The sequence below is a fragment of the Eschrichtius robustus genome, chromosome 15, assembly GCF_028021215.1.
Source record: "Eschrichtius robustus isolate mEscRob2 chromosome 15, mEscRob2.pri, whole genome shotgun sequence".
Taxonomy (NCBI): domain Eukaryota; kingdom Metazoa; phylum Chordata; class Mammalia; order Artiodactyla; family Eschrichtiidae; genus Eschrichtius; species Eschrichtius robustus.
In genome coordinates this window covers 1,082,158-1,095,154 of record NC_090838.1, presented here as the reverse complement: position 1 = coordinate 1,095,154, position 12,997 = coordinate 1,082,158, and the positions used below count along the sequence as shown (strand labels likewise).

The following is a 12,997-nucleotide window of genomic DNA, read 5'->3' as shown; positions in this document are numbered from 1 at the left end:
GACACAGAGGCATCGCGGGAAGGAAGCGATTCCTCCGCTGAGGAGGCCAGCTGTCCTGCGGATACACATATATGACAGAATGTCCCAAGGGCCCTCGGAGTCCTGTTTGGGGACCAGGGAACAGAGAAGGAAGGGGCTCCATCCCCCTGGGCTGGCCAGCCTTCCCGAGGGGGAGACTCTCCACCTGGCCGGTGGGGGGAAGGGGGCCCTCAGGGGAGGGGATGGCGGGAGGGCTCGCGTGTTCAGTCACCCTTTCACTCGGTGACTCTGAGCTCTTTGTTAAGCGGCACTGTGCCAAGTGCCCAGATCCGCGTGGTAACAGACCGGATCCCCGGCGGCAGATGGGCTCGGAGCCCGAGCAGAGACGCACCAGACCCAGACACGGAGCACCAGCCCATGGGAAGCTCAGGCCTAGGGGAGCCAGCCTGATGAGGCCAGGTGGGGGGGGGGCCCAGGGAGGCCAGAAGAGGAGGCAGGGTCCTCAGTGGGACTGTGGCCGCCCCCAGCGGGGGGCGGGGGGAGAAAAGCACAGCCAGGCAGGAGGCTGTCGCCATAAGAAGATCCCGATCATGGAAGGTCCCCCATGGGGACAAGGGCATGTGGAAGCCCCGGCCTCAGGATGTGGCCCAGTGGGTCACAGAGGACCGTATGTGCACAGGCATGGTTAGGTTTTGTCCTCTCAGGAGGGAGAGAGAGAGAGAAAGAGAGATGGGGTGGGAGGGAGGGATGGAGGGGGGAAGGAAGGAAGTCAGTGCATTGGAGGAGGAGATAGGAGTGAAAGCTCTTGGTGACCAGGGGGACAGAAGCCAGCCTGGCCTGAGGCGGGGGCAGAATGGAGGGCGAGGAGGACACACTGGAGACATTCAGGGCATAGACACAGCAGGACTCAGAGCCGCCGGGGGGGTGGGGGGTGAACCAGGAGGAAGAGGGGCCGGGAGACTCAGGTCCTGCGTCCTCGGGTCCAAGGTTCAGTACAAGGAGCAGGAGCCGGAAGGCGGACAAAACATTAAGACGCACTCGATGTGGTTTATGTTGCACGGCCGACGATTTCACGCTCATCTCACGTCCTCTGCAGTCCGAGGTCGACTCCATGCGTGAGCAGCTTGCATGTACCTTACTGTGTGCGAGAACATTCTGTCTGCCCCGTGCTGTGTGGTGAGAACTGGACCCCAGAGGCCGAGTGCTCCGCTGGGGTCCAGGTGATGGGCTGGTCACCGGCCGGCAGGCCAGGCCTCCCATCCCCAGCCCTGCCCACTTGCCACGATGCCGCCGGCCTTTGGACCGCATCCCAGGCTGGGATAAGCCCTCTGTGCTGGAGTTCCCTTCAGTGAGGGACGTGCAGCCCAGATGCAGACAGAGAGGGGGCAGGAGCGGGGTGGTCGTCGCGAAGGGGGCTGACGTCAGTTCCAGCCGCCTCGCAAGGCATGTGGCCCTGGGAAGCTCCGTGCATTCATTTGAAGGGACCTGTATGCAGCCTTTTGTTTCAGGTTCTGTTGTTGCTGCTGTTTGTCCAGCAGTGGGGCCATGTGACACCTCTCACTTTTCTTGTCATCAATTGTCGCGTTAGCATCCTTCAAACTCTGAGAAGCTAATGCTCTCCAGCGGGTCCACATTCTGTACACGGATCCTCACTCATGTCTTCGTAGTATCTGATAGTGTTTAATTAATGAGAATGACCTATTAAAAAAAGATGTGAGGAACCCAGTTGCAATAGGAACCATGAACGGAAACAGCGTGGAGTCCTGGAATGAGAGCCCTTAGCAATCAGGCAAGCAGCTGAGCCCCCAGGCCCCTGCCCACAGAAGCCTTCCACGGACAGGGAGACCCCAGGGAACAGAAGCCCCGAGACACCTGGTCTGTAGCCCAGGTTCCAGAAAACGCCCTTAAAGACCCCTGGGGATCTGACCAAGCCCTTCCTCCTACAGACGAGGACCTGTGACGCATAGGGATGGAGCGACCCCCTCAAGGTTACACAATTAATAGGAGGCTTCAAATCCAGCTCTTCTGGTCCAGACCAGTATTCAGTTCCCAACCAAGACGCCTGAGAACCTTTGCATCTGCAGGACTGAGAATTATCTGTCTACTCACAAGGAAGGGAGGTGGGCACTGCCTGAGAAAACTGAGAGAAAAGAAGAAAAATTCTCATCTATTTAGTGCTATTAAATATGGAGACAAATAAAACATAGCAGCATCATTTACATCCAACCGATGGCTGAGCTGAAGGCAGTGGTTTAACTCCTAAGCTGGGAAGCCCTCGCCGAGGCTGGATGAGCACAGCTGGCTCTTCTTCCCAGGCCCCTCGCGGACCTCCTGCACGACCTGAACTGAACCGAACATATAAACATCTCAATGCTTCAACTACCTGAGTTTTAAATATTCCACAATTGAATAATTTCTTACCAGCCGTAGAAAGACAAAGTACTCTGTCCTAGAGCATCCGAAAAAGAGAACACTAGTACGTATTGGAGGAAGAGTAAGAAATCTTTAATTTTTCATTTGCATGTATTTTCTTATATATTGGTCCCTGGGGCAAAGATGTAAATGGCAAAATCATAAATTCTTATATAGTTTGATTCTCAGTTCTTCCTATCAATCTTTTTTTATTGAAGTATAGCTTTTTTACAATGTTGTGTTAATTTCTGCTGTACAGCAAAGTGATTCAGTTATACATATATATTCTTTTTCATATTCTTTTCCATTATAGGTTATTACAAGATATTGAATGTGGTTCCCTGTGCTATACAGTAGGTCCTTGTTGTTTACCCGTTTTGTATACAGTAGTGTGTATATGTTAATCCCATACTCCCAATTTATCCCTCTCCCCCATCTTTCCCCTTTGGCAACCAGGAGTTTGTTTTCTATGTCTGTGAATCTCTTTCTGTTTTGGAAATAAGTTCATTTGTATCTTTTTTTTTTTAGATTCCACATATAAGTGATATCATATGATATTTGTCTTTGGCTTACTTCACTTATGAGAAACAGAAAGAGTATGATAACCTCTAGGTCCATCCATGTTGTTGCAACTGGCATTATTTCATTCTTGTTTATGGCTGAGTAATATTCCATTGTATATATGTACCACATCTTCTTTATCCATTCATCTGTCAATGGACATGTAGGTTGCTTCCATGTCCTGGCTATAGTAAATCGTGCTGAATATTGGGGTGCATGTATCTTTTTGAGTTATAGCTTTTTCAGGATACTTGCCCAGGAGTGGGATTGCTGGATCATATGACAACTCTATTTTTAGTTTTTTAAGGAATCTCCATACTGTTTTCCATAATGGCTACACACCAATTTACATTCCCACCAACAGTGTAGAAGGGTTCCCTTTTCTCTACACCCTCTTCAGCATTTATTATTTGTAGAGTTTTTGATGATGGCAATTCTGACAGGTGTGAGGTGATACCTCATTGTAGTTTTGATTTGCATTTCTCTAATAATTAGCAATGTTGAGCATCTTTTCATGTGCCTCTTGGCCATCTGGATGTCTTCTTTGGAGAAATGTCTATTTGGGTCTTCTGCCCATTTTTTGATTGGGTTGTGTGTTTTTTTTTGATATTGAGTTCTGTGAGCTCTTTGTATCTTTTGGAGATTAATCCCTTGTCGGTTGCATCATTTGCAAATATTCTCTCCCATTCTGTGGTTTGTCTTTTCGGTTCTTCCTATCAATCTTAACTACTGTAATTCAAGGTAGCAGCACTGGCGCAACTTCAGGAGCTCCCCAGTATCCCTTCAGTACCGAGTATCACAGCAGCGTTGAATGTCCCTGTAATATTGAGTATCACAGCAGTATTGAGTATCACAGCAGTATTGAGTATCACAGTAGTATTAAGCATGACTGCAGTACTAAGTATACCTGCAGCATCGGCTCTTGCTACGGTATTAAGTACTGCTGCAGTGTCTAGTACCTGTGCTAGCACAAAGTGGAACAATCACTTGCTAATGATGTCACAGTTGCTGCCTCCAGTGTTGAATTCGTCTGGACTAAATGCAGACCAAAACGTCCGTGTTGCTGTGTTGTTGTTAAATGTGACCCAGAGCACTCTTGTCAACTTGTAAATATCAAGACCGATAAAGTGGAAACCGGTACGCTGTTGACAGTCTAAGCACGCGCGGTGTTCATTTCCAGCAGTTTCCTCTCTGGACGTGTTCTCTAAGCTGATGTAAGTAGGATGCCTAAGAGGCTTCTCTCCTCACCTGGCAGAGTTGTGCTCACGTAGCAGGTGGGAAGTCCGGTCATTTCCTGACCTCGTGCCTGTCACTGACTCTCTCTGGCCTTAGCTTCTTCCTTTTCTAGGTGAAGGGGTAGATGGAGTGATCGCTGGGGTCCTCTCTCCTCCAGACTCTGCTGTTCTGAGAGTGTTGTCTTAGGAGTAGCCCAGCACGTGGTTCCCCAGGCCGTCATGAACTGGCCACTTCAGGAACCCTTTTAACCATCCGAGATTTTTAGCTCAAATAGGAAGGGTCAAAGTGAATTTATAGAGCAGTTTAATTTGTCGATCTCACTGCCAAGGAGTACACTGGCTGTTGGGGTGATTTTATCTGACATTCTCAACATTCTCCCCCTTCCAGTCTTATAGGTGGCAGGTGTAGTAAATGCTGTTTTGCAGATGGAAAGGCGAGGGCAAGCATTTCATTGAAAGCTGGGTACTGGTGGAACCAACCTGAAGACCAGGAGGCTGATAGCAAAATCATCAGTAATACCAATCAGTAGAAAGCAATGTATTGAACACCCACTCCTTCATTGGCACAGTGGCAATTTAGAATAATTAATTCTATGGCACACCCTAATGTCAAGGAGGAAACAGTTAAATTGAGATGATGAAATGAACACACATGAAAAAGCCAGTAACAATATAGTTACAAAAAGGACGCTAAGTATCTGATGGTGCAGAGCTTTTAAAGCAGAGGATCCTGAATTCCAGACTGACCAGGAGTGACTTTATGGAAAAAGCAGAACTTGACATGGTCTGGAAGGGTCAGCGTGAGAGGAAATAGAGAAGTAGGGCTGGAAGGAAGGAGGGGAGGAAGGAGGGGAGGGGGGAGGGGAAAGCAGGTGCTGCTGGCTCTACGCTCATACCAGGGCTGCTTTAGTTGAATTCTTTTGACTTTGGAAGAACAGAGAAACACAGGTTATTTCAGGTGAAAAGAAAAATGGGAGGGGGATACTGTAAGAATTTCACGATTTCTTTTAAAATACAAGAAACAGTCTCAGCAGCCAGTTAACCAAATATTCTGGAAAGCGGGTTTGGGAAAAGGGTGCTAGTTTCTCTGTGTCTCCACCCATCCTCCCTGGTGGACGTCAGCCCTGTGGACCACGGACCCACCAGGCTGCTGCCTTCCCCTGGGGAAGTGTTCTTCTTGAGTCAAAATAAATTACGCAGTGATTATTTTATGTTTTATTTGAATCTTTAAACTGCCATTCAAGGCAAGAAGTATTTCATAACAGGCTACATCATTTAAAATGATAAAAAAAAAAAAAAACAACCCATAAAGCAAGTCTCTGCCTTCCAGAAACAGAAGTTTTTTTAATTCTCTAAAGCCATAAGGTCAAGTAACTATTTTGAAAATTTATTCATTGAATGTCTTACAATGCCTAGAACATTTATGTCACATTTAACTTAAAAATATATACTTTTCAAATCAGTCTGACTCTTGTTTACAATACTCTACAGAGAATAAAAGAACAAAATTAAGGAAATATGTCAATATGTAGTCAAAACTGAATTGGTTTTATTAATATATATGTTGTTGAAAAGATATCAGGAAGATGTCTGGAATGCCAGCCATTTAACTGAATAATTCAGTGAAGTAAGTTACTTCTGCAGTATTTTTAAATACCTTTATATATTCTAAAGACATGTAGGACCCCTTTAAAAGTTCAGCGGTAAAGAGGGATGTCCAGAGTACACAAGACAAGAGGAGGGAGAAAATAAGAAAAAGAGAGCTCAGATTTCCGGAGCACCTTCCACATAGTCAGAAGGTATTTTATATATATTTTTATGTTTTTCATTTGCTGTCAAGAGTCTGAATTGGGCATTACTGTGCCCATCTTACAGATGGAGAAACTGAGGCTGGTAGGGATTAAATAAGCTGCCCAAAGTTGAACAGTTGTGTAATCTTGAGCAAGTTACTTAAGTGTATGTTCTCAGCAGAGTCGCTTTTGTGTTTATGTAGCTCTGATGCTGTTCACAGACTCTCCGCATGTGTGATGACCCGGACCCTCTGCCGTCTGCGTAGATACGGCCCAGCCTTCCAGGCCAGGTTCAAAACCCACCTCCTGCTGCGACATCCATCCTGGCCCAGGTCGCTCTTCTCCCACTCCTGTGGCCTCCCGGGGGCTCCGAGTGCTGTCCCGGGGTTGCAGGTTTCTCTGCTCCCACCCCCTCCAGCCAGACAGGGAGCCCCGGGGGACCAGCTCAGGCCTCCTCGGAGCCCTCAGGGCACTTGGACAGTCCTCTGTCCTCTGCGTCTCCTTCCGTCAGCCCCCCTCCCTCTCCTCAAATGCCCGTCTTCCTAGGGGTCTGTCAGTCCTCTCTCTCCACTCTTCCCCCAGGAAGCCAGCTCCATCCCGCCGTGCACTGACCACCCCAAACCAGTGTTGCCAGCCAGACCTCTCTCCTGAGTCCACCCCTCTTGCCGCTATGGAAGCTGGGACAGCTCACGTTTAGCCCGCCCAAGTCAGCCTGATCTTCCTGCCCTTCTCCCACCAAAAAACCCAACAAAATCCCGAGTCTTCCGCATCCTCCACATCCGTGGGTGTGAGCCTGGGCTCCTCCAGCTCCTTCACCACACTGCAGCCACAGGAAGGGTGTTTATAGTGCGAAAACGACGCCCTGTTGAACTCTTCCCGCTGACCGCCTTGTGATGGGCGCCTCCGTCTCCAGGGCTGTCCCTCGCCATCCCACGGATGCAGTCACACTACCCTCTGTCTCTGTCTCTCTCTCTCTGTGTCTTTCTCTCCTGCCCCATCCGTATCAGTTCCTCTGTGAAGCCTTCCTGACCCTCCGTCCTCTCCACGAGGGTGACTCTCTCTGCTCCTGTCCTGTGAAGTGAGGGCTGTGTCTGCCGTGCTCAAGGGAACGTTTCCTGAACAAATGAATCCATCTATTCATTCAGCAGCATTTATGGCGAGCCTACCTACCACATGATAGATGTCAGAGAAGCAAATGTGTCAATGGTTCCTCACTAGAGCCCAGTGAGGAAGGAGCCCAGCATCTCTCCCTCTTTAGAGATCAGAAGCCAAGACGGGGGGAGTGGGGAGGGTGTCAACACCTGTTTGGTGTTACTCAGCCTTGAGATTTTCAGCAAGGAGCTCAGGATCTGCCCTTCAAAAAGGGAATTATAGTAGCACCTGTCTCACAGGGTCATTGTAGAGTTTAACGGATCCGTATATGTAAAGATTTTAGGAAACACCGGGCACATAGTAAGTGATCTGTGAGTGGTGTTGGCATTAGCCGAGCTGACAGTAGAACCCAGGGCTCCAGAATCATGTTCAAATAGAATTTCTCTTGTTCCAAAATAATTATTTATCCTTGACACATTGAGGCTCTTCAAGCAACACAGGAAAAATATCACCCACAAGAGCAGAGACCACAAAGAACCCCTCGTGAGCCTCGGAAGTGACCGTGGCCTTTCTCGGCTCCACGAGCATCGCCCTCAGCGGGGAGAGGCCAGAGCCAAGATCGTCTCATCCTACATCCTTGTCTCCTGTCGGCAGCTGTAACAAGAGGGCTGCGAGCAGGGCACACTCGGCCAAATGTGTTTCTCAGTTTCTGAGACCCTGTCCCCTGTCTGTATTAAAATTGAAGACGTGAAAATGTCAAGCAAAGGACCATTAAAAATAACACGGAAATCAGCCTCGAGAGCATGTAATACACAATATTTTATACATGTGTTCGTTGCGGAAACTCCGGAAACTCCGTGGCAGGTAACCAATTTTCTAGAATAACCTGACACAAAAGACTAAACGCTGTTTAAATCAAGTTAACATCAAAAGGACTGTAACAGCTACAGCAACTAAAAGACCTACCAAGACACCCAAACGGGTAGAGTAGCTGCAGAAGGGCAAAGCCTGGAGGCTGATTGGCAACTTTAAGTAACTCAAGGAGGTTAAAGCTTGAGCTGCCATGATCTTATGAGTCTTCATACTGGCACTTTGAAGTTTCCACTGTGTGAGAAACATACAAATGCATTTACGGTCATCTTCGAACGTTGCGTATTATATAGAGTGATAAGGATGCAGGAGAGAGTGTGTGAAGTAGTTGTCAGTACGTTGCAGACGCCGACCTGGCCTCCGGGCTCACCTCTCTGCTCAGAGGCGGGCAGACCCGGCAGGTCCAACAGCTACTCATGCCGGCAGCGGCTCAGCTACGGGGGTCAGCAGAGACATTCACCCCAGCAGCACCCTTGTCCTTCAGGGGCGGCTGAGTCTGAGCCTGCTGTAAGTATACAGCATGTATTCCCTCGAGTGGCTGGGCCAGAAGACTGGGCTTTCTTGCAGTCACAGTTTTGTGAGCTGCCTCCCAAAGCTCAGCCCCTCCCGCCCTGTCCCCTACTCAGCTTCCCTCAGTGTCCAGTGAGAAGCCTTCCCATCGGTTTCTCACTCAGTAGATATTTACTGAGAACCTACTATGTCCAGTATGGTAGCCACTAGCCACATGTGGCTATTGAACCCTTGAAACGTGACTAGTGCATCTGATGAATTCATTTAAAAATCTCCTTTAATTTTATTAATTGGCTACATATGGCTAGTGGCTACTGTATTGGATACTGCAGCTCTAAAAATAGAACAATCCCTTAAACACGGGCCATTTTCTCTGTCTCATGAAGGAGGAAGACAGTATGTCAACCGATAATCACACCAGGATGTGATAAGTGCTTTCATTACTGATAAGTGGAGAAAACTACGGTTTGCTCATTCAGCAATATTCATGGAGTAGCCATCAAACACAAGGTTCCATTCGCTGCTATGGGAAATAGGCAGCTGTTCCCATGGTGGAGGCCTGACGACAGTGCTGAGAAGCAGAATGGAGGAGTGCAACACCGACCCTGAATTCCAAACCCTAAGTGAAGCTTGGACCCTCCTGCACAGGTGAAGCGCCAGCCATGGCGCCTGCCAAGTTCTCCACCTGGGGTTTCATGTTGGCACCAGATTCCCAATTTTCCCTAAGACTCTGCCATTTGTTCTGTCACGCTAGGGACATTCCAGAACTGTGGGGGGTTGTTGGTTTTTTCGAAAGACTCGTGTGTGTTGATAGACATGAGCCCGGATGAATCTGGAGGAGGCTGCAGCTGGAAAGCAGTCTGGCTTTTCCAGCACTTGGGCCAGCAGCCCCTGCTAGTTGGAAGAGAAGCAACACCCGCTCTTCCTCAGCTGTGCAAATTCTGTCCTGCTGGCCACCCCATCAGCAGATGTGAGGTCCACTTATGGGTTTGGGAGGCTCCACACTCCCCACTGCGTGTCCCAGAGTCACTTCCCAAGGCTTCACTTTGAAACATTCCAAACCACTGGGTTTCATAGACCAGGAAGCGTCTGTCTATGGGAGTGGGTTCTTCATCCAGGAGCTGTTTGGCACAAGTAAGATGAAATCTGTCCTGTGGGCTTGAATTGGGTTGTCGTGTTTAAAGTAGATACCAGGAACTCACAGTCAGTGTGAATGGGTCAAATAGAGAAGGGACAAAACGAATCTGTTTGTAGGAAGAGCGCGATTTTATTTCCAGTTGACGTTAGTAGCTGTAGAAAAAACTTGAGCATCAAACCATGTAAACTGGCAGAAGACACTGGAAGCTTGAGGCCAGCTAATTCCAGAAAGTTGGAAAAAATGAATCCAAATGGTTTACAAAATGTAGGATAAGGAAGTAAAACCAATTCAGGTAAAAATAGAAGGGCAGTCTCCATTCTCCTACTCTGAATCTTGCAACCCTACCGTCTAAGGTCTGAGCTCCCCGTTGGCATCTTGCGATTTGGGGCTGCTGAGAGGGGAGAGAATCAACAAGAAGCCCACCGTAGTGCTGGGTTTACACCATCTGCAGACATTCCCATTGCCAGGTGGAGCTGGGGCCGTTTTGAGTAACATGACTGAATGGCGCAAGGTCAACTGTTTTCCCATTATTTCCCAGCATCTGAATGAATCTGACAGTGAAAGCAGGCCAGTTGTCTGTTTCAGTGAACACCTGGTGTGCAGGCAGCACTGACGCAGAACAGACACACCCAACAATTTGTTGATGAACTAAGACAATAGAGAAGAGTTTGGGGAAGGTAACAATAGTCCTCATGAGCTGCCAGATCACAGACAGGGCCCGAAGAAAAAGAATACTTATTGTTACAATTACTTATTTATTCAGATAAGCGCAGAGTGAATACACTAACAAGTCCATTCAGATCCAGGACCACGTCTTGAGAAGATTCGCTGGAATGGAAGTTGGACTTGACCAATTGCCAGGGATGGAGGCAGGGAGGATTCAGTCCTTCAGTGCCATGGAATGTTTGGCTGAGATTATTGACTCAGATTCTCCCCAAATCCATGTAAATGTTCACATAAGAGAAATCTCAGATACCGGTTTATTTCCTATTAGAAACACTCTCTAGACCAAAATTTGATTCCTTCAGTTTTTTCTGATTATAATAAACATTATTTGTTTTGATTATTGTATTTTTACAATATGGGAACAGTCAAAAGGCAGAAGACTCATCACTCTGTGTTTCATGGGTGGGAGCTCTGCCTGCTTCCCCCCGCCCCTGACCCTATCTCGTCTCTCACACCCTCTATCTGTCCTCACTGCACCTGCTGTCAGCTTCCCAACATGCAAATGTGATCGCATCATCGATTGCATGGAGGAACTCAAATAACTCCCGTCATTAGCCTGCAAGGATGGTCTGACCCTGCAGGGCTCTCAGTTCTTCGTGCCATCCTCCCAGTCCCTCCCAGATATCTGGGCATCTCCTTTGAGGCCTGTCTCCAGCGTCGCCTCTTCCTGGGGACGCCCCAGCTCCCTTGGCTGGCCGCCCCTCTATCTTATGACATAGTGCCCTCTCTATACTTTTATCATAGTGTCTGTCACACTCTCTATTCACTCAACAACTGTTGGATGAGTGCCCACGACTCCCCGGGCATTTGGTGCACGGTGGTAAACAGTGGCCAGAGGTTCTAAAGCAGAATTACTGCCATGTCTGAGTCCCCATTGGACCATAAGTGACTTGAAGGGTGGATCTGTGCCTTTCACCTCTGAGTCTCCTGCACAGCACAGGGCCCAGCAAAGAGGAAGCTCCCAAAATAAATACACACTGGGTGGGTTCATGCCTGAATGAATATTTACCATTCCTAGGTCCAAAAGTAAGCTAATCATAGTCTGCAGGAATCCCCTATCAAAGTGTTCACTTAGTGATGAAGATCACACATCTCATTTTAGACACACAGAATAATTGCCAACAGCATTTTCCCGGATGTCTTTTCTCCCCACTCCTTGCAGTATATATACATATAGAGTTTCCAGGAAGAAAAAGACTCTAATTAGCAACAATGCTTTGGAAAATCGCCCTTTTTCAAGGAAAGGTTATGAGCTCTTGCTGTAAGGGTCTTACCCAAGTTCGGGCCAATTTTAGCATGATTAGTGCTGACTGCCAAATACACCAAGTCTGCTTTCTGTGACGCCAGGGCAGGACTGACACCTTCTACAGAGTCTGAAACTTGCTCCCATCAAAGGCATTTACGGTCCATCTCCTTTGAGTGGTCATTCTGTCTACAGATATAATTTTATCTCGAGAATGTACAAATCCAAATATATCCAAAGCTTTTTTGCAACTTCTATATTTTCGTATTTCACAAAAATGTATACACGTTAATATCGTACGCACGAACTAATTCTTTTTTTTAAATGTGCGTCGCACACCGTGTGCATTTGGTAAGATGTTTAGCGGACTTGTGTTGTCAGTTACATGATGTTGTGCACGTGCTTCGTAAACCATCCCCGGGGGTGCTGTGCGGATCCCTGTGTGATCACGTGGATGGTAGCGATAAGGGGCGAGGAGAGGAGGGAAAGTGTTAGCAGCAGCAGACGCAAGCCAGCTGTGTCTCTGTGCAATACTGCTCTGTGCACAGGTGCCGGCACACCCGCGGGAGTCCTGTGCTCACATCCCTTCCGCATTCGTGCCGAACCTCAGCCTCTTCACCCAGGACTCCCGTTGCCCTGAGATCCTCAAAGACAGTAACTCAGATCTTCCCTCTCTTTTTTTCACAGCGTGTATGGCTGCCCCTTGGCTAAAAAAAGAAAAACACAAGACAAGCAGCCCCAGGAGCCTGCTCCCAAGCGGAAACCGTTTGCGGTGAAAGCGGACAGCTCGTCGGTGGATGAGTGCTACGACAGCGACGGCACGGAGGACGGCGACGACAAGGAGGAGGACGAGGAGGAGGACGACTCAGACGAGGACGACGAGCAGAGGGAGGACGAGGACGAGGACGACGAGGGGGACCGGGAGGAGGAGGAGGAGATGGAGGAGGAGGACGAGGAGGAGGACGAGGACGGCGAGGACGTGGAGGAGGACGAGGACGACGAGGACGACGAGGAGGACGAGGACGAGGACGAGGACGAGAACGGTAACCTTTAACCTCGCAGCCGAGGGCCGAGCGGTGGGCGGGGCCCGTTCCGCGGCGCATGCGTGGTTGATGCCCAGGGGGATCAGGCGGCCGGGGGCAGCGCCGGGAGGAGCCTTCCCTTTCCTTTTAGAGAATTTCTGTAAATCATCCATCAGACGTGAGATGTCGGTCGTTTCTCAGACTGGTCATCCCCCAGGATTGCTGAAATACCTGTGGTGTGCACACGTTTGTTTAGCTCAGCAACTTTCATCGAGAGAGTTCCGTTTGCCTTTTCTCGGAGGCTCCACCCGAGAGATCCCGTCCTGAGCCACCCCGGGGGCTGTGGTGTTGGCACGGGCAGCCCGCGTGCCTCCCGGGTGCTGGCAGCCTGTGTGGCCCCTGCTGCATGAGCTGGTGAC

General features: G+C 48.8%; 1 protein-coding gene across 2 annotated transcripts in view; it reads left to right on the top strand.

The window, feature by feature from the left end:
- The window catches only part of MYT1L (myelin transcription factor 1 like), a 136,871-nt gene that overhangs the window by 13,047 nt on the left and 110,827 nt on the right, over positions 1 to 12,997 (top strand). For both annotated transcript variants that reach the window (XM_068564217.1, XM_068564216.1), the window contains exon 4: positions 12,244 to 12,599. In XM_068564217.1, the coding sequence (XP_068420318.1) occupies positions 12,244 to 12,599 (356 nt within the window). The remainder of the gene's footprint in view (positions 1 to 12,243; positions 12,600 to 12,997) is intronic.